At 39.8% G+C, this 20,763-nt stretch overlaps 1 protein-coding gene across 3 annotated transcripts in view; it reads left to right on the top strand.

Annotated features, from left to right (window-relative positions):
* Positions 1–20,010, top strand: part of akap10 (A kinase (PRKA) anchor protein 10) — a 34,711-nt gene extending 14,701 nt beyond the window's left edge. Inside the window, exons 7-15 of one of the 3 annotated variants that reach the window (XM_056247323.1) lie at positions 6,429–6,552; positions 6,957–7,093; positions 8,675–8,819; positions 8,941–9,111; positions 10,146–10,255; positions 11,093–11,175; positions 12,505–12,557; positions 12,668–12,748; positions 18,849–20,010. In XM_056247323.1, the coding sequence (XP_056103298.1) occupies positions 6,429–6,552; positions 6,957–7,093; positions 8,675–8,819; positions 8,941–9,111; positions 10,146–10,255; positions 11,093–11,175; positions 12,505–12,557; positions 12,668–12,748; positions 18,849–18,854 (910 nt within the window). In that variant the 3' untranslated portion in view covers positions 18,855–20,010. Of the gene's footprint in view, positions 1–6,428; positions 6,553–6,956; positions 7,094–8,674; positions 8,820–8,940; positions 9,112–10,145; positions 10,256–11,092; positions 11,176–12,504; positions 12,558–12,667; positions 12,764–18,848 lie in introns of all 3 variants that reach the window. The other 2 variants (XM_056247321.1, XM_056247322.1) reach the window with 2 other exon arrangements.
* Positions 20,011–20,763: the final 753 nt, after the last annotated feature.

A 20,763-nucleotide genomic window follows, 5' to 3' on the forward strand; every position in this document is an offset into this window, starting at 1 on the left:
CATACTAATACTGTGTTTGACCCCCTTTCACTTCAGAACTGCCTTAATTCTACGTGGCATTGTTTTAACAAGGTGTTGAAAGCATTCTTTAGAAATGTTGGCCCATATTGATAGGATAGCATCTTGCAGTTGATGGAGATTTGTGGGATGCACATCCAGGACACGAAGCTCCCGTTCCACCACATCCCAAAGATGCTCTATTGGGTTGAGATCTGGTGACTGTGGGGGCCATTTTAGTACAGTGAACTCATTGTCATGTTCAAGAAACCAATTTGAAATGATTCGAGCTTTGTGACATGGTGCATTATCCTGCTGGAAGTAGCCATCAGAGGATGGGTACATGGTGGCCATAAAGGGATGGACATGGTCAGAAACAATGCTCAGGTAGGCCGTGGCATTTAGACGATGCCCAATTGGCACTAAGGGGCCTAAAGTGTGCTAAGAAAACATCCCCCACACCATTACACCACCACCACCAGCCTGCACAGTGGTAACAAGGCATGATGGATCCATGTTCTCATTCTGTTTACGCCAAATTCTGACTCTACCATCTGAATGTCTCAACAGAAATCGAGACTCATCAGACCAGGCAACATTTTTCCAGTCTTCAACTGTCCAATTTTGGTGAGCTCTTGCTAATTGTAGCCTTTTTTCCCTATTTGTAGTGGAGATGAGTGGTACCCGGTGGGGTCTTCTGCTGTTGTAGCCCATCCGCCTCAAGGTTGTGCGTGTTGTGGCTTCACAAATGCTTTGCTGCATACCTCGGTTGTAACGAGTGGTTATTTCAGTCAAAGTTGCTCTTCTATCAGCTTGAATCAGTCGGCCCATTCTCCTCTGACCTCTAGCATCAACAAGGCATTTTCGCCCACAGGACTGCCGCATACTGGATGTTTTTCCCTTTTCACACCATTCTTTGTAAACCCTAGAAATGGTTGTGCGTGAAAATCCCAGTAACTGAGCAGATTGTGAAATACTCAGACCGGCCCGTCTGGCACCAACAACAATGCCACGCTCAAAATTGCTTTTATCACCTTTCTTTCCCATTCTGACATTCAGTTTTGAGTTCAGGAGATTGTCTTGACCAGGACCACACCCCTAAATGCATTGAAGCAACTGCCACGTGATTGGTTGATTGGATAATTGCATTAATGAGAAATTGAACAGGTGTTCCTAATAATCCTTTAGGTGAGTGTATATGCTATCGCTTGTTTCTGCTGCTTCTTCGCCCGTATTTTGATCAGGATATTCAATTCTCTCTCAGAAGGTGTAATAGCATAGCACCCTCTACCTGATAACAGTGAAAACACAAAAAGCCAGAATATTCTGTCAATGGCGGGGAAGCGTTGTCTCATAAATGACGCCAAATTCTGTCAATGGTGGGGAAAGAGTTAAAACACTGAAGTATTTTTTAAGCTTTAAAAATGTCTCAAGTTAAAGCTAGTTCGGTCCTGAAACTCTAGATCAGAGGTCTTCAACACTGTTCCTGAAGGCCCACTGCCCTGCAAAGTTTATATCCAACCTGCTTCAACTTGTGATTTTCAAGCAGTCCTGAAGAGCTTTCTTAGCTGCTTCAGGTGTATTTGAACCATAATTTACTACAAGCTGATTGGCCTCTTGCTCAGCATTTAAATAGTCCGGTTCAGTGTTCGCTGTAAGCTGGTCCTGCAGTTCCTCTGAAACGCCCCACCTCCCCCAGCTCCACCTGCCTAGATCTGACATGGGATTTATGTATGCCTATTCATGCAGCAGCAGCATATCCTTCAGGTTCACAGCAGCTTGTCTGTGTATCTGTTTGCAATAGCAAGTCCATACACACAACGGCATTTGTAGATCTAGTCCGCCAAGACCAAATACATTTAAGGTAGGGTAGGCACTGTTTTTCAGAAACACTTTTTGTCATACTAGTTGAAACTATCTTCGCATCCTGATAGCAATCAATAATAGAAGAAAAAAAATGAACCTATATCTTCTGTGGAAGTCTCAGGACCAAAACATTTTCTGTCTAAATGTAATGATAGGATGTCCTACCTGCCTGTCACACATACATGCATATTAGGATTTATGGTTGCCGATCAGCCATGAGAAGTAAGACTCTGTGTTTAAAGGCCCTTTTAAGACCCTGAATACTCTCGGTGCAGAAGCCACAGGCTGATAGGATTAGGGCTGCACGATATTGGAAAAAACTGACACTGCGATATTTAGTTTTTCTGCGATATATATATTTTGATATGATAACAATTTCATCAGGTGATTTGAATAGCTACATTTTTAAAGAATTATTCATCATCGGATGTAATACAATTAATACAATTTATCTTTGTTAAAACTCCGAAAGTGATTTTCTTTCTCTTTTGTCATTTGATTAACATTGGTGACACAAACAGCTGAGGGTATATTAGGCTGCTGTCACTTTAAGACAAATGCATGGATCCAGTATAATGATACGCTTCCGTTTTTCTCAGTACTGTTTACAACACATAACCGACTGTGTTTACTAGGATACTCGCAGAGATGGACATTTTGACTTAATTTTGCATGTATGCGTGTCCGTTCAAGCTCAAAAGTATATATAACTTAATTTGGCATTCACGTGCTGTCTGCGGTCCCAGGTTACTTGCGCTTAAACTGACAGGACTTAACCCTCTGAGGACTAAGCCCTTTTTGGTCCGTTTTCTCTGTTTTTACATTTGGGCTTATAAACCATATGTAATGGAGATGGATCACTATGTGTTTGGTATCTATGGATTCAGAAGACCCTAAGATAACATAAGCATACATGTAATGTGTTTATAAAGGAAGTATGAGTGCAAAATGTACTATAAACTAGAGAATTTCATAAACGGAAATTAGATTTTTCTCATTTATTTCTGAAAATCACACATCACACAAATAGTGAACAGTTTTTGAACAAAAAATATATGTCAAAGCCTTTGCTTGACAGACATGTGTGATTGTTAAATAAAATGTGTAAAGAACAATGAAAAATGTAACTTTATTTACAAATAGTCCCAGGCGTTTTTCTTAGGAATACTTAGAATTTTCTAAGCAATGCTTTCTCCTCGTCAATCTCCAGTAATTGTTCCAGAGCTTGTTCCACCGTAAATCGTTTACTGCTTGCCATCATAAAAGTGCTAAAACAATAAATAATGCTATAATTGTATGCATGTGTATATATATATATTATAATTGTTCTGTCTCTCTCTCATATAAATCTCTGATAATCCGCTCCGTAAGCCTCCGTTCGCTCTCTCTCCTTCTCTCCATTCAACGCTGTTTGCGTCATATCACTAACTATATAGGACCACCCCTTGCAAGGCTACAGAGTCCTTTGATTTGCTAGAAAGGTCATGGTAACCTTCCTCTTATTGGGTAAGAAAAATATTTCTCCATCGGCAATTTTTCCATTGGTTGTTGTTCGCGGAATCTGCCAAACAACATCGATTTCATTGGCCTTTTACATAGTGGTATTGCGCAACAAGGAAGTGTGTATATTTACAAGCCGGGTATCACTGTTTTCAGCGGAATCTGAGGAACACGGTAAAAATAACCGCAGCTCTCTATCATTAATAGTTTTTAAGATAATTACACATTTGTAAAAGTATGCCATTTTGGGCGGTACCGCCCAATCCGTCCCCAGAGGGTTAAAGGAGAACTCCGGCGCAAAATGAACCTTTGGTCTAATAAAACATTGGTACCTAGTCAACCGTTCTCTGAGATTTGTTTTCATGATAATCGAATGTAAAGAGTTTTATCTCTAAAAACTCAACTGTTTAGCGTATAACGCTAGTAATGGGGGCATCTATTAAGTAAAAATAAATCGCTAGTTTATACCACTAACAAGACTCAAAATAGCCCCACACTCACACAGTAACATAATGAGGGTCCCTACATGCAAAACGAAGCATTGAGAACTTTGTAAGTGTACAGACCGTTTAATAAGAAGATATTTTATGAAGACAGTCCACTTCGTGTATACAGACAGGAGCCATCTTTGGAAAACAGTCTCGACTAATCAAACCACGAACGCCATTCATACAGTTCAGAAGTTCACTGAACTTCATACAGTTCAGCTCACTTAGCACATCGTTCCTGGTTTGATTAGTCGAGACTGTTTTCCAAAGATGGCTCCTGTCTGTATACACGAAGTGGACTGTCTTCATAAAATACCTTCTTATTAAACGGTCTGTACACTTACAAAGTTCTCAATGCTTCGTTTTGCATGTAGGGACCCTCATTATGTTACTGTGTGGGGCTATTTTGAGCCTTGTTAGTGGTATAAACTAGCGATTTATTTTTACTTAATAGATGCCCCCATTACTAGCGTTATACGCTAAACATTTTTTAGAGATAAAACTCTTTACATTCGATTATCATGAAAACAAATCTCAGAGAACGGTTGACTAGGTACCAATGTTTTATTAGACCAAAGGTTCATTTTGCGCCGGAGTTCTCCTTTAAAAGCACATGCAAATGCTAAAATTCACTCTATGAATCTTTGCAATAAATGCGCGAATCACATGCGTTCCTATCCGGGGAGCAGCTGGCCTGTACGGTTCACGGATTAATCACGATCCCTATACTTGACATCGCACATACTGCAGATGCACACATCATAATATTGATGCTAAAACGATATATAGTGCAGCCCTACTGTCAACATATGTATTTCCAAACCTCCACGTACCTGCTCGCCAGACCTCACACGTCATCAGCTCGTTCCATGAGGTTATGCAGAGTTGTAGACAGACAGTCGCCGAGCGCCACAAAGAAACAGCAGCCGCCTTTTACAGTTCCTTCTGATCCAAAACAACAAGCTTATGCTGTGTTCACATCATGTCGTAATTACCGTAATTAGAAGATGACAACCCGTACTTGGAGCCGTTCATGTCCTCTGACTCGGAATTATCCATTTCTATGGCAGCACTATCAACGGTGAAATTAATCTGCAGCAGTCAGATGGTACAAGTTAGAGCTAAGGTGTTTACGTTCATTATTATTGTAATATTATGTGCTTTAGACATGAGGTAATATAACGCCGTATCGAGGCTTTGCAGACTCTGCTGTGTGCGTTCTTGTGTTTTGAAGGAGGCGTAGCTTTGGAGACTCTCTGAAGGGAGGTTCGGATATCATGCTTGTAAAGCTAGCTTGCTATTGCTAGCCTCTACGAAATTGCCTACCCTACCGTTAACATTGCCATATCCATTAGCATGCTAAAACTATTCAGAGATTTGTGATGATTTAAATATATTTTGTTCCATTCCTTTGTTCTCCTTCTAGCTGTTTTTGAACACATACTGATTTTGCGAGGTGTAGCTAGCTGTGCTGCCTCCAGAAAATATGCTTTGCATGGAGGTGGTACTTAAATTGTTTATCAAATTTATTTACAGGACGGGGGGCATGTATTGTTATTTTGCCTTAAAGGATTAGTTCACTTTAAAAAAAACTTTTGCTGATAATTTACTCACCCCCATGTCATCCAAGATGTCCATATCTTTCTTTCTTCAGTCGAAAAGAAATTAAGGTTTTTGATGAAAACATTCTAGGATTTTTCTCCATAATGCACTTTACTGGGCAGCAAACGGTTCAAGGTCCAAAAGACAGTTTCAGTGCAAACTGCAAACTGTTCAAATGGCTTTAAACGACACCAGACGATGAATAATGGTCTTATCAAGCGAAACGATCGCTCATTTAAAAAAAAAATAACAACGTTTAAGTTTTATAAGCTCACATGCTCGCCTTTCTCCTTTCTGTGTAACTCTCCTGTTCGAACTCGTTCATCAAAATGAACAAATCTTTTCCCGAGTCAATTCGTTCATTTCGGTCGTTAAATGAATCAAATGACTCGAAAAAAGATTTGTTCATTTTGATGAACGAGTTCGAACAGGAGAGTCACGAACGTGCATCACAGAACAGAGCAAGGTGTATTTGAGCTTATAAAACTTAAATTTTTTTATTTATTTTTTAAATGACCGATCGTTTCGCTTGATAAGACCATTATTCATCGTCTGGTGTCGTTTAAAGCCCTTTGAACAGTTTGCAGTTTGCACTGAAACTGTCTTTTGGACCTTAGACCGTTTGGTGCCCAGTAAAGTGCATTATATGGAGAAAAATCCTGGAATGTTTTCATCAAAAACCTTAATTTCTTTTCGACTGAAGAAAGAAAGACATGCACAACTTGGATGACATGGGGGTGAGTAAATTATCAGCAAAAGTTTTTTTAAAAGTGAACTACTCCTTTAATTGTTATGTTAATGTATTCCATTTTTTTTGTTTTGTTACTGTTTTATAATTAATCATACAAAATTGACAGGCCTTATCTTAATGAATGATGTGGCTCTCTTTGCTCTTTATTTATTTGAAATGTATTTGTTTATGCAGTGGCTTTTCTTTCTGTAATTACATGGAAATGTCTGGCATCTGTTTCACAGGCACTTTATCGAGTTCTTGCGCAGCCATTATTTCTGTAAGTACCAGATCGAGGTGCTGACCAGTGGCTCTGTGTTCCTGGCGGACATCCTTTTCTGCGAGTCAGCCCTCTTCTACTTCTCTGAGGTGAGGATGCTTATTCATGACTGACCGACAGGCATCGTCCTCTTTTTCATTCATATATGCAGTTTATATATACAGATGTTGAATTATATATAATGTGGTGTGCTGTACTTTTTAAATGCGCTTTAAAATTGGATTTAAGTGTTTCATGAGTCCAGATGTTAGGTGTCCTTTTAGAACACACTTTCAAGTTGAATTTATGCATAGAGCTGTATAAGCACAGGAAATATGCTGAGTTCGACAATCTGCCCAAAACCTGTTTCAAAAATAGCAGAATTCCCCAAAAGTGCAAGTGTGCGTAAAACTTGATGGATTTCTGATCCAAGTACATTTAAAGTGCCAAGGGATTATAAAGTGGGATTGAAACCTAATTCAAAGTGTGTGCGCGTATGTGTGTGTCAAAATAGTACATGGAGAAGGAGGACGCAATGAATGTGCTGCAGTTCTGGCTGGCTGCAGAAAACTTTCAAGATCAGTTGGCTGCCAAGAAAGGCCAGTATGACGGACAGGAAGCCCAGAATGATGCCATGATCCTTTATGACAAGTATGTCCTATCTGAAATTCAGTATAATCTCTGTTTTTGCACAATATTCTAGTCTAGTACTAGAGATGGATCAGGATGATAAACTAACCGACTAGTCATCAAATTATCTCAGTCAATTGAGTTGTGAATTGTGAAAGATTTTTTAACATTTATTTTAAATTGGTGGTACGATAGTCAGGATAAAATTTCAGGACAACTTCTCAAAATTCAGGTTTTAAGCCTCTTCTGCTCACCAGGACTACATTTATGTGATCAAAAATACAGTAAAAACAGTAATATTGTGTAATTATTACAATTTAATATAACTCTTTTTTTTTATTTAAATTTTTTTTTTAAAATGTAAATTATTCCTGTGATGCAAAGCTGAATTTTCAGCATCATTAATCCAGTCTTCAGTGTCACACGATCCTTCAGAAATCATTCTAATATGCTGGTTTGATGCTCAACAGCATAATGCTGCGTTCACACCGGACGCGAATAGCGCGTCAGGCGCGAGTGATTTCAATGTTAAGTCAATGCAAAGACGCGTTACGCGCGTAAAAAATTCCTGCGGCGCGAATGAGGCGTAGAGCGTGGTGCGGTAGACGCGAATACGCCTCATTGCGCGAATTGAGCGTCTGGGGTGTTACGCGCGAATGGTGCATTTTGTTCATTCACGCGAATTCGCGTCTGCCGCCCGAGTTGAAAAATCTGAACTTTGGCATCAATTCGCGCCGCGTTAACCAATCAGGAGCCTAGCTGCTTGCTGCTGTCACGTGGTGAAGTATCTGGATGCTTCAATAAATTATGTTGTAATATGACTAAATATACCTGGTGTGGTTCTAATGCACAACAAATCAAATATTTTATCACATAAAACTTGATTTCAATATATGAGACATTAATTTTGTATTGAATGCTAATTATTCCATATCTAGATTATATGAAATATTATTATAATGTAAAGACAACCAACATACTATAGTGCATAAATTCGTGTCTGGACAGTGTTGTGTGAGAGAGAAAAAAAATCACAGGACAGGTTAATCACTTTTGGAGGCTGGCTCCATTTATCATCAACACAAAAATAAATGACATATTAGGTGGGTGAGGGCGAGGGTGATCCTTGCTCCGATGCGGGACAACAGGTCATCAAACTGGGCGCGGGACAGGCGGAAGTACCGCTGAAAGCGGCCGTCATCCAGGCGCAGCTCCTGGAGCGAGCAAATGGTAAAACTCGCCAAACTGGGTTCGCCTCCGAAGGGTCTGGTGGACACAAATACGGCGACGATGATCCCTACGCCGCTGTTCTGCTCTCCAGAGCAAATACAGAGCGGTGACTCTCCCGATGAATGCTCGGTCAAAATAAAAAAAGATGGCTGCCAACAGGTTTCGAATCCGACACGCGTGACGCGCGTAAATTTCACTTCAAACTTTTGTAACGCGTGTCAGTTTCACTCTTGACGTGCGAATTAACACAAAGTGGTCAAGCGTCAAATTAGACGCGCTATTCGCGTCTGGTGTGAACGCAGCATAACGATTACTCTAGGTTAGGTATTGTTAGGTAGACAGAAGACATGACAGTTCATATGTTCTCCTTAGGTATTTTTCACTCCAAGCCACAAATCCATTGGGTTTTGGTGACTCTGTACGGATGGAGATCGAATCCAATATCTGTCGAGAAGGCGGACCTCTCCCAGACTGCTTCAACACTCCACTAAGACAGGCCTGGACCACCATGGAGAAGGTGGGTTCTCAACTCTAAACCTCAACACTTTCCTGTAAATGTGTGCAAGGGATGATAAAGATGGTAGGTTTGTATTGAGAAGGAAATTCATACTGAAGTTTTCTTGTTTTCTCAACCTCAGGTTTACATGCCAGGCTTCCTGTCAAGCAACCTTTACTACAAGTATTTGAGTGACCTTATTAACTCTGTACGGGTGGACGAGTTCATTGGAGGAAATGCCAACACTCCGAACCAGGGCTGGACCCAGGAAAGCGACCGCAACTCGGGCGTCACGGAAGGGTCACAAGCCCAGGTGATTCACTGGTTCAATGGTGGCACAAAAGGCCACATGGCTCTTTTTTTAAAGCTGCAGTCCGGCGTTTTTCCTCTTCTCTGTTCGAAATCTGCAATTGCAGTCATTCGCGGAATTATCAACTTTACGTGAGTTGTAGTTCAACACCCTCGACACGGCACAGCGCGGATGAACACAATGTTTGAGGAGAGTGTGCAGCTGTCAGTCACCGCGCCGGTGTCGATACTGGCATTCAGAATCACAGATTATTCTTTTTGGAAGTATGACCAACATAAGAATTTTCACCGGAAAATGTCATCTGAACTAGTAAGAAACATCCACCTTTGTTCTGGTTCTGACATTGCAGTAAATCGCGCTGATTAAATCTAACAACCGCTTATAAGTTATCATATCACGCAAAACCGTGCAAATTATACTTTGTTCTTAAATTGTTAATGTTAACAACGTCAGCAAGCATTGCGTGACTACATGTAATGTCCTTCCGATATGTATCCTTGTTTTCGCATGGGTCCGGTTGCAGTCTCTTCTTTCTGTAGCCACTCCAAAGTCCGAACGAAGTCTTTTGCATTTACAGCGGGTGAATCTGTTGTCACTGGTGATTGTCGTTTGACCCTTTCTGGATCCGCCATCAAATTGATAAGTTTAATTATATCAAGTGCTGTGAGAAAAGGCTATAAATCTCCACCTGCAACATCCTCACACTCATAGCCTACTAGCCGAGACTCCTCCTTTATGTGTACAGATGTGACGTAATGACGCAAACACATGCTCGAATCTCCCGCGGAAATCCACCAGTTCCACTGGAATTAAAAACATTATTACAAGCTTACCGCTTTGAATCGAGCTAAGGCAAGCAGATAGTTTTAAACACTGGCTGGTTATGTATTTTCTCAAATATGTATCTTGGATAATTTTTAACCCAAAAAAAGCTACGGACTGCAGCTTTAATAATAATACAAAGATTGTTCAGGAAAATGGGTGCAAGTATAAGTAACTGTCCTGATATCCCAAAATGTTTTCACTTCCGGTTGCAGCAAGGTACTAAAAAAGCAGCAATCAAGATCCTGAAGAACTTCGATGAGGCGATAACGGTGGACATCGCCAGTCTGGACCCTGAGTCTCTCTACCAGAGACCATATGCTGGGTGAGTCTGGGTTTGAAACCCCCATACTTCCTTTAGGGCTGGGCGGTATGAGGATATATAATGTGGCTAGGATATAAAGTGTTTATCGTTAGAGAAGCTGCGAACAGCATGCAATCCCGAATTCAGTTCTCTTTCGTGGCTTATTGCACTTAAATGGTCAAATATACACACACAATTATGTAAAAATGTCCATCGTGTGGAGTATTCTCATAAACACAGTCAGTTATGTTCTACGTGAACAGTTGAAAGTCCAAAAGCGTATATTTGTCAGTATATTCGGTCCATGCATTCAGTCTTAAAGTGACAGTAGACAAATATACCTTCTACCGTCTGTTTCAGTAATGCTAATCAAACTAGACAGAAAATCATTCAATGCTCTTGACTGAATAACCTTTGTATTTTTTAATAAGAATCAATTTATTTTTAATTTATATAGAGAAGACTATGCAGTGTTTTATTTTAACATTTTATTATTCAATTTCTGCACTATTTCTTACATGTACTGTAACCTACTGTACATTGTAGTTTATTTAATTAGTTTCTTTGTTCTATTGTTTATTCCTATTGTTTGTATTATTTGCTTCTTTGTTCTTATTTGTAATAACAAAAATAAAATGCTTGCATATAATCATGATTTCAGGCTGACGTAGATGGAAAAAATAAGCACTTGATAAAAAATATGTACTTTTTCCTGGCTAAAAAATGTTAGCTAAAAATAAAATGTACAATTTTTTCGTGGTCCGATTGGGCTTGCAGAAAAAGATCCTTATTGTTGAGGCCTGGTATTATACACAAAACATTCAGATCCAGATTCATTGTGTCTCGCTTTCATCTCAGAAGAATGACCTTTGGAAAGGTGAATGAGCTGGGCCAGTTCATCAGAGAAGCCGAGCCAGAACCAGATGTGAAGAAGTCCAAGGGTAGGACACACACATTTGATTTTTCTCCTCTCTCTCACTTAAAGCTGCAGTCCGTAGCTTTTCCTCTTTGTCGCCATCTCTCTGTTCGAAATCTGTAACTGCAGTGATTCACGGAATTATCATCTTTACGTGGGTTGTAAATCGGCATGAAACAGCGCGGATGAACACAGTGTTTTGAGGCGAGTGGTGCTGTCAGTCACCGCGCTGTGTGGATACTGTCATTCAAAATCACAGATTCACTTTTTGAAAGTTTGACCAACGAAAGAATTTTCATAAGAAAATGTCTTCTGAACAAGTAAGTAAAATCCATTTTTGTTCTGACCAACTAAGGGGGAAAAAGCATTCGACATGATAAGCTTCGTTAGATTTAATCAACGCGATTTACAGCAACCGTGCAAATTATAGCCTACTTTGTTCTCAAATTGTTCATGTTAACAACATCAGTATTGCGTGACTAATGTTAAATTTAATGTGTTTTATGGTTACCTGTGTAGTTCAGAATTCATATTCTCCATAATAGCAAAACGAGAAAGGCACAACAAAGGAAACTCCATAACTGTGTGAATTAAGAAAACGTACTGTTACACGATTGAACTATTGAAATGTCTTAACCTACTTGTTCAGCAGAAAAAAGCCGTCTCTTCTTCCGTTTTGAACCCCTTCAAAACACGGAGTTCACGCACTTTTCAAAAGCCCCGCCGATGTTTAAATCCTTGTGTTCACATGAGACGATTTCTTTCTCTTTCTCTAGCCACCTTAAATCCGAAGTACGAAGTCTTTTGGGTTTTATAACTGCTGAATCTCCAGTTGACACTGATGATTGTTGTCTGGATCTTTCTGGATGCCATAAGTTTAATCATGTAAAGTGCTGCGAGAAAAGCCTATACATCTAAACATCTCGTCACGCGCAGTATAGCCGGCTAGCCGAAACTCCTTCTTTATGTGTACGGGTGTGACGTAATGACGCAAAGACATGCTCGAATTTCCCGCGGAAACCCACCAGTACCACTGGAATTAAAATCATTATTACAAGCTAACCGTTTTGAATCTAGCTATGGCAAGCAGATAGTTTTGACCACTGGCAGAATGTTTTTTTTTAATATAATTATTTTGGATTATTTTTAACTTAAAAAAGTTACGGACAGCAGCTTTAAACACACTTGCACATGTTGTGTGTGTTGTGAGTTGGCTCTTAGTTATGACATGCTGAAGTGCATGAGAGTGTTGCCATGGCTATAAGTAGCCGGTGATTATGGTGAAGAGCGGTGGAAAGCAGGATACAGCTCTGTCCAGCTCACTCACTCACTCTCACTATTTCCTTTCTGACAGGTTCAATGTTTTCTCAAGCAATGAAGAAATGGGTGCAAGGAAACTCAGATGAGGTGTGCACCTGCTTATTGCATTCCTATTACATGCGCCATCTTTTTAATCAGTGGGAATTGATTTAAGCTTGTTATGCTTCATGATACACTGACTTTGTTTTTGGTTTCAGGCACAAGAAGAGATGGCATGGAAGATTGCAAAGATGATCGTAAATGATGTCATGCAGCAGGGACACCATGAAAGCCCTGAAGTAAAGTCAACAAAAGTACATCATATTATTTTATCTTTGCATTTATGCTTGAACTTATGGGATAGTTGACCCAAAAATGAAAATTCTGTCATTTAATTCACGTCGTTCCAAACCCAGACTTACTTTATTCTTTGGAAAATTCCTCAATCTTTATGCTCCTCATTTGCATAGTGATGCACCAAAATATACATACATACGGTACATATATAATATATATATATATATATATATATATATATATATATATATATATATATATATATATATATATATATAAAAACCCGACAACCTTCAGCGACAATTTACCTCTCAATATATTTTTATTTTACTTATATACATGTTTGGTAATCGTGAAGTGCATCCACACTTCTGACATGTATTCATGTTGCTGATCTGTGTTGTGTGACATTGCAACAGTCAAAATGCATTATCAGAGAAGTGTTATTTAAACTTCACTTTTGGTCAATGATTTTGGTCCTCCAAAACTACTTTCGAAACTGAATATTCGTCTTCGGTTTAGATGTTTTTATTTTGGTGCATAATTTATCATACAATGACTTTGGGTTGAGACAGGTGCTGTCAATCTTAAAAAAAAAAAAAAGACAATATAGTGAGTCGAGAAATGTCACAGAAAATTTGACATCAGCGATGCCAAATGACATATTGCACGGCTCTGGGGAATGCTTGATTCTGATAGGTCAGTCGCAACCATAATCAATAACAGTGCTGTTATAATAGTCGGCTCGTCCAAGTATCTGAAGCCGGCGCTTCTCCCATATCACACAGCAGACTCGCTCTTGCTTGTTTAATACAAAAGCAGCTCCTGCCGTCTTGAGTTTTTTTATAGCTAGCAATTTCCTTGAAAATGAAATTGGATTTCAGTATTAAAAGTACTGGAGTATTTTTATCTTCTTGCCAGGATGATAATAAACAGGTAATATTTTAAAACGGTTTCTTCTCAAATCAATTTTTAATGTCCACATAATTTATTTGATGAAAAGCTAAGTAGTAAGTGGTATGAATTTACTAAATTTATTCTTTAAGGCCGGGACACACCAAGCTGACGGTCAGCCGTTGGGCCATTTTTGAGCGTCGGTTAGCTTAGTTTTTCCGGTGTGTTGCGAACCGCTGGCTGTATCCGGACTCCGTCGGGTTTGTTGGGCCGATTCAGCATGTTGAATCGGCGTCGGGCCGTCGGATTGGCTGTTCAGCTTATGCCGAGTTCACACTGAACGATTTTAGGTAGTGATCCACCGATGTGAAAATTGTGGCCGATACCGATATTTACCGATATCGATATATTTTACGATATAAAAACAATTTCACCAGATGACTTGAATAGCTCTATTTGGAAAGAATGAATCATTCTAGAATAACTGGGGTGGTTTTGTCATGGAGTAAATCCGCATAGAAACTAATATTAATAGAATGTTAACTAATGTAGTTAACTAGACTTTAATAAATGGAACCTTATTGTAAAGTGTTTCCGATTTATGTCTCTTGAGTTCAGTGTTGGACAGATCAGTTGTTTTTAACCATTCATTAAAGTGAATCGGTTCAAAGGAGTCATTTACGGACCACGCAGACCCGGCGCCAGACACAAATTCACGGACGGGCATTCATTTTTTTCAGGGAGGCACAAATGAAAACAACCTCATAGCATCATAACAGAATCGATTATGATACTATGCAATGATCGATAGAGCATAATAATTATATAATAGGCTACTGACGCTAAAGGTACGTTTACACACTGCCTCCGCAAGTTTTTATTTAGTTTTTTAAGTAGGTTTGAGAGGTGTTTTCAGGTAATCAGTGGGGTGCTGTGAATTATTATTATTGAAAAAAAATTGGGCATGCATGTTGTGTGGACCTCTGTCCCTAGGGGGGTTCGGGGGCATTCTCCCCCGCAAGAAAATTGTGTACATTTTAAGTTTAAATGCATCAATCTGGTGCACATTGAGAGCTCAAAATTAAGAGCTTCAACCGGCTTCGACCCATGAACTGTGCACATTGAACAAAGAAAAAGCATTGACTTGTACCTAAAGAGGGCTCAAACATCTTGTTAATTATAGTCTCAGTCTACATTACATCGTATTTTATATTAAGCTATAGAATAGGAAAATTACACTACTTTTGTCCTAATTTCTTCACTTGTAAGAAATAAACCTTTGAGCTTTTATTTAGGAGAAAACACAAGATCACCATGCTGATCGTGTGAGCAAGAGCGCACTTTTCTTTAAATCACGCAGCACAAACAGAATGGCTAACGTTAGCCTACTTAATTAAAGTCTTGTGCTGTTTAGCCAAAAAAACTAAATATAATACCGAAAAAACTCGACATGTCAACAAAACATAAACATCTTCCCAAACACATATCAAGCTTATTTAAAAACCTCGAAAGCATAAACACTCATTCAAAGTAATACAACGTATTACGTATTCAGAATACAAATTATGAGTAGGCTAACAGTAGTCTCCACAGAGCATAAAATATTCATTTCATTTTATTTTTCGTGTTTGCATTTATGAGGAAAAAACAATGTTACGGACGTGAGCGCTCTGGCACTAAAAGATGCTTTAAAACTTTCACAGAGACATCAAACAGAAAGCAAAACCTTTCTTTAAAGTGAATTTCGTTTTGTATTAATTGTATCTTAATTTTAATCAATATTTCATCAACCAATTGCCTGGATGGATTTAATAAATAAGAAGTAAATATAGCAGACGATAATGACGAACCGGAGGCGCCAGCGCGTGAACTGGAGCTCGTCGCAATTGAACCGAAACTCAGTGTAGGCGTATAAGGTAGCCTGCCTCACAGACATGTCTACTTTTAAACAGAACAGTTCAAAACGAAAGAAAACAGACTACAGACTGCTCCCTGCTCATGTAATCCGTATGAAATGTGCATTTCTCTATGGCGTTTGAACGAAACGTTTGAATAAAAGACTCGCTTAATAACACCGCTATCACATGCATTTCCGCGCTCTCTATCGACAAACCAATCAATCCGTTTACAATTAGAAAAAAATCAGACCAAACACTTTTTTTTTTTTATTCAGGAGTTATGTATATTCAAAAGGATAACTTTTGATAACAGTAGCCTATTGATAAAAAAGATATTGTGCAAACAAGCAAGGACTGGTGGGACTTGAAGTGGAGTTGGTGAAGGGAGAGACTCGCTCAGGGCGGGCACTAGTGACTCACAGGGCGGGCCAGGCCCCCCAATGCCCGCCCATGGCGCCGGGACTGGGACCACGGCACACGTTGTGTGATTATCCAGGCAGTTTAGGACATCGCACAAGATTTGTCTCAACACAGAAAACATTTCATCACTAGATAGATTATTATTTTTTGTTTATTGAAAGTGTGGTTTATGTCATCTGAATGTGTGGAAAGCTTTTCAGAGAAGATAAGGCAACTTTATTTTAGCACAATTCACAACCAGTGGTAGTTCAGAAAAAAAAAAACTTCGGTCTTCCGACCTTTTACCATCGTGTATTCTCAAAGATATTCAGTCAACTTAATTCATAAATATGCGCGAGGGAGGGAGAGAGAGCAAGACAGTTTGAAGACAATGAGAGTGACCGACCGGAGATTTCACACTCTCTCTGCTCGTTCTCTCAGTTAAACAAGCGCAGCAGTCAGTCATCTACATCACTCACCGGTCAAATAAGGCTTTGGCGGGACAAGTAAGGCTAAAAGAAAACAGCGCGCAAGTTCCAGTCTTCTTGCGCTTGATGTTTAAACTGACAGGACTTGCGCTCGTGCAAAAACAAACATCCCCGCCCCCACACTCACATCTACACACACGTCAAATAAACAGGAATGATTATCGGCCTGTTCACATCGACCCTATTTTGACATCGGAACGACACCGATGTGTAAAAAATTGACCATATCGGCCAACATTAAATCGGCAGCCGATATATTGTGCACCACTAATTTTAAGCCAGATTTTCGTATGCTGACAGGTTTTGTGAGATCGCCAACAAATGCCCGAAATCATAGGCAAATCGGTGCTCGTTCACGTGAGTGACAATCACACAGTGTGAATTGTCAAAGACGCGATCTGAGAGAATCGCTGATGAGTCGCAGATGCCTGTGAGATATTTGGCATGCTAAATATCTGGACCTATCGGCGATTCAAAATCCTGCTGTGTGATTGTGTTCTGACTGAAAACTATAACGGCGATGACCTGCAGCCAATGAGAGGGCAAGAAACAGGACGGCGGGATGTTCGGGGAGGAGTTATAGACCAGAATATCAGTATTTTAATAGATATATTTACAATTATATCAAACAGAAACAAAGCACAAACATTTGCTTGACCAGCAGCAACAGAATTATTTATTTACCCCCAACTCTCTTTACAGAACACACAGTCCTGGCTCCCCTCGTCTCCCCAACCATTTCCTCCTGCATGATCTGTTTTTTCTTTCTCCTTTTCGCTTAAAATCAGCGGACTGACAATTTGGATCGCAAGCTTCTTGAAGGCAATCATTTTTAATAACAATTTCAGTCTCGCTCGAGAACTCCGATCACACGCACACGTGATCTTGTGTTGTTTTCTAATCACTTCTCGCGTGTGTTTGGTTGTGAAACGTAGTTTGCGGACCAGACAGAAATTATCGGCGATTCTTTCTTTTGTAAAGTCATGCAGTTTGAAACCTCCTGTCGCCGATCCACCGTGCAGTGCACACAGCAGCAACTGAATGTTACCCCAGATAGTCGTGCAGTGTGAAAAGAACAGTGACCCGACTACTTTGAAAATCGTGCAGTGTGAAATCGGCATTAGCGAATGAGTCAGTGCACTGAGCATTCAAATGCATGAATATTTTCATAAAGACATGAGCCGACTGGAATGAAGAAAGTTGTCAGCATGATTGATATTCAAAATAGTAAGCAAGGGCTAGTTTCAGTTTACCTTTTTGAATGACGAAAATGGACTATTGATACCTGCTGATATAGACATATTATTTACTTACTACACGTAGGTTCAGAACGCACATGCTAGTTGACAGTTGCCTTTAGTCCTTTCGATGTGTTTAAGCGCAGGTTTTTTGACAGAGGCCACTAGATCTTCGACGTTGGCTTGGTATGTCCTGGGCTTATCTTGTTTGTTGGTCTAGAATCAAAGCTGCTTGCTAGGAACTGTTTTTCTTTGCGGAAGCTTTGCGTTTAATGAGCTAATAGAATTTGAACTCAAATCAATATGTTATGTCTAGTTATTTACTTAAGTAGGGTCGTGTTAAATGGGATAATGTACATCCAGTCGGTTGTCACTGCATAATGGTGCATTCACACAGGGCGTTAGTGTTAAAGCTTTTCATCTACTTTGGGTGGGTTATGTCATGCATTGCTGAACTGAATATAGGCTTTATGCACAGCTTCACTACTTCCTGAACTTCAGCCAGCTCCTTTGTTTCCTGTCTGCCATTATTGGACAAACTGATTAATCCAGGTGTGCCTGATTATTGTTACTGAGGCCAGGCACACCTGGATTAATCAGTTTGTCCAATAATGGCAGACAGGAAACAAAGGAGCTGGCTGAAGTTCAGGAAGTAGTGCAGCTGTGCATAAAGCCAATTGGGGGTTCCGTCGCGCCGCGTCACTGGCGTTGCTCGCGGCAGAAGTTGAAGCTCAACTTTTCAAGCGCCAACGCAGGTGTCAGCCAATTAAATTGCCAAATACCTTGCGCAGACGTTAGCCAATTGTGTTCATGCAACACCGGAAAAGTAATGTGATTGGCTGTTGTCACTATGACGGTCACGTCAGCACCAAGCTTCAGAAACGCCCTCCGTCAACCGTTGACCATTTTTTTTGTTCGTCATTTTGCCAAACAACTCTGTTTAGGTTCCATAGAAGAAATTCATGCATGTTTGGAACAAAGTGGGGGTGTGAAAAAGATGCCAGAATTTTCATTACATGGGGAACTTTGCCTTTGCATGGTTGTTGTGTATTCATAGCCAATTTAGGCTTCTTTTAGAATTGCAGGCATACTACTTTGGTTTGATTCTATATTCTTGTGATTCTAAGTTTCTGTCTGAATATCTTCAGAAGGTGTGCAGAATCTGATCTGTTCTGTTTTCATCAGCTATGAGCCTCTGGTTCAGTGTGGAAGCAGCTCGTATCATCCCTCCTGACGTCCAAACAACCTGAAGACCAACACAGAGCTGAACTGCGTTAACATATCAGTGAGGACCCGAAAGAGGCATTCCGTGACTTCCTGCATGTGTTTGTGTGTGAGAGCCTGAGTGTTTAGATATGCACACTAATAGCCAAAATAAGATTTCTGTATGACCCCACCCCATCATTTCTAGCACTCAGAAGGATTTGTGTTTATTATTTGAAGAGGTGCGAAATGAGTTAAAGTACAGACGTAAATAAACCAGTCAACCAACAAGTGAGAGCTGTCGCACAGCGGGCGAACAGAACAAGACTGAATGAACACTGACGCAAGCTGTGGAATTTCAAAAACCACCTGAGTCGCTGTTGCGCTTAGCTTTTACCATGTCGACCAACATTAAGCACACGGGAATCTGAACAGGAACTGGTCTACGAAGTGGCGGTGACTAGTTTACTACGATTTTTCCTTCCTCATCTTAGTTCTTATCTCACACTTCTCTTTTATCTTTCTTTTTCATTCACCTTTTTAAAGAGTGGCTGTTAAGTGCTTAGGTCCTTTTTTAGTACAAATAAAGAGAAAAACAAAAATGCAGAAATACCCAAGGTGGCTATGTACAGTTTTATGGTATGCCATAGTGGATGTAAGTCAATCAGTGTCTGAGACTGTTCTGTCCCGCTCTCATGGAGCTGAAGTGACTGATGTTACATTTGAAACTGGAATGGGAACAGGAGAATGTTCCCTGACTGCAGTGCAGAACTCCATCTAAAACCTGATTCTAGACTGTAGAGATACGCAAACTGAACTGCAATGTTTATCCCCGTTCTATATAAATGTGGATTCCTGGTTTACCGCCATATATTAATGTTAGCTCTTTTTATGGTGATTGTCTTTTTTTTTTTTTTGTATGATATGTCAAAACTCTGTCTAAGCAAATCTCAATGATGACTGTTTTTGAATTGCGTACTTGGACATGAAGTTATTGCTTTGGACCTCATTGAGATGTGGACGAGAAACAGACAAACGACTTTTGGTACTATGTACCACTAATATGTTTTCTGACATATATGTGTACTTAATCTATAATATATTTAAATGTGTTTGATTTAAATACATATAATGTTGAAATGTCCCTTGACACAGTGTTTGTCTTTTGTTTTTGTCTTTACCTGTATAGGCAGGATATGCACTGTGAAACTGGATTTGGGCCCAAGTATTGAGCATAAAAATAAATAAGGTGTGTAGGCAGGGCTTACAGAGAAAAGTTCTCATTGGCTAGTGTTTTGGCATAGGTAGATGGTTAAATACCAACAAAAGCATTGAAATGTTGTTTTGCTTTCCACCTCATTTTAGTTCCATCACAAAGGTTTTGAAAGAAAATGCAAAAAGCATTAAAATACACTCACCGGCCACTTTATTAGGTACACCTTGCTAGTGCCGGGTTGGACCCCATTTTGCCGTCAGAACTGCCCTAATCTTTAGTGGCATAGATTTTGGTTAGATTTTAGATTTTGACATGATAGCGTCACACAGTTGCTGCAGATTTGTCGGCTGGACATCCATGATGTGAATCTCCGCTCCAGCACATCCCAAAAGTGCTCAATTGGATTAAGATCTGGTGACTGTGGAGACCATTTTAGTACAGTGAACTCATTGTCATGTTCAAGAAACCAGTTTGAGATGATTTGAGCTTTGTGACATGGTGCGTTATCAATCAGAAGATGGGTACACTGTGGTCATAAAGGGATGGACATGGTCATTGGTCAGCAACAATACTCAGGTAGATTGTGGCGTTTAAACGATGCTCAATTGGTACTGTGAACTGTAGCCTCAGATTCCTGTTCTGAGCGGAGTTCTTCTGCTGTTCTTCTCCTTTCAGAGACAC

This window comes from Rhinichthys klamathensis, unplaced genomic scaffold (assembly GCF_029890125.1).
Source record: "Rhinichthys klamathensis goyatoka isolate OS25496 unplaced genomic scaffold, OSU_Roscu_1.1 h1tg000046l_1, whole genome shotgun sequence".
Lineage (NCBI taxonomy): Eukaryota > Metazoa > Chordata > Actinopteri > Cypriniformes > Leuciscidae > Rhinichthys > Rhinichthys klamathensis.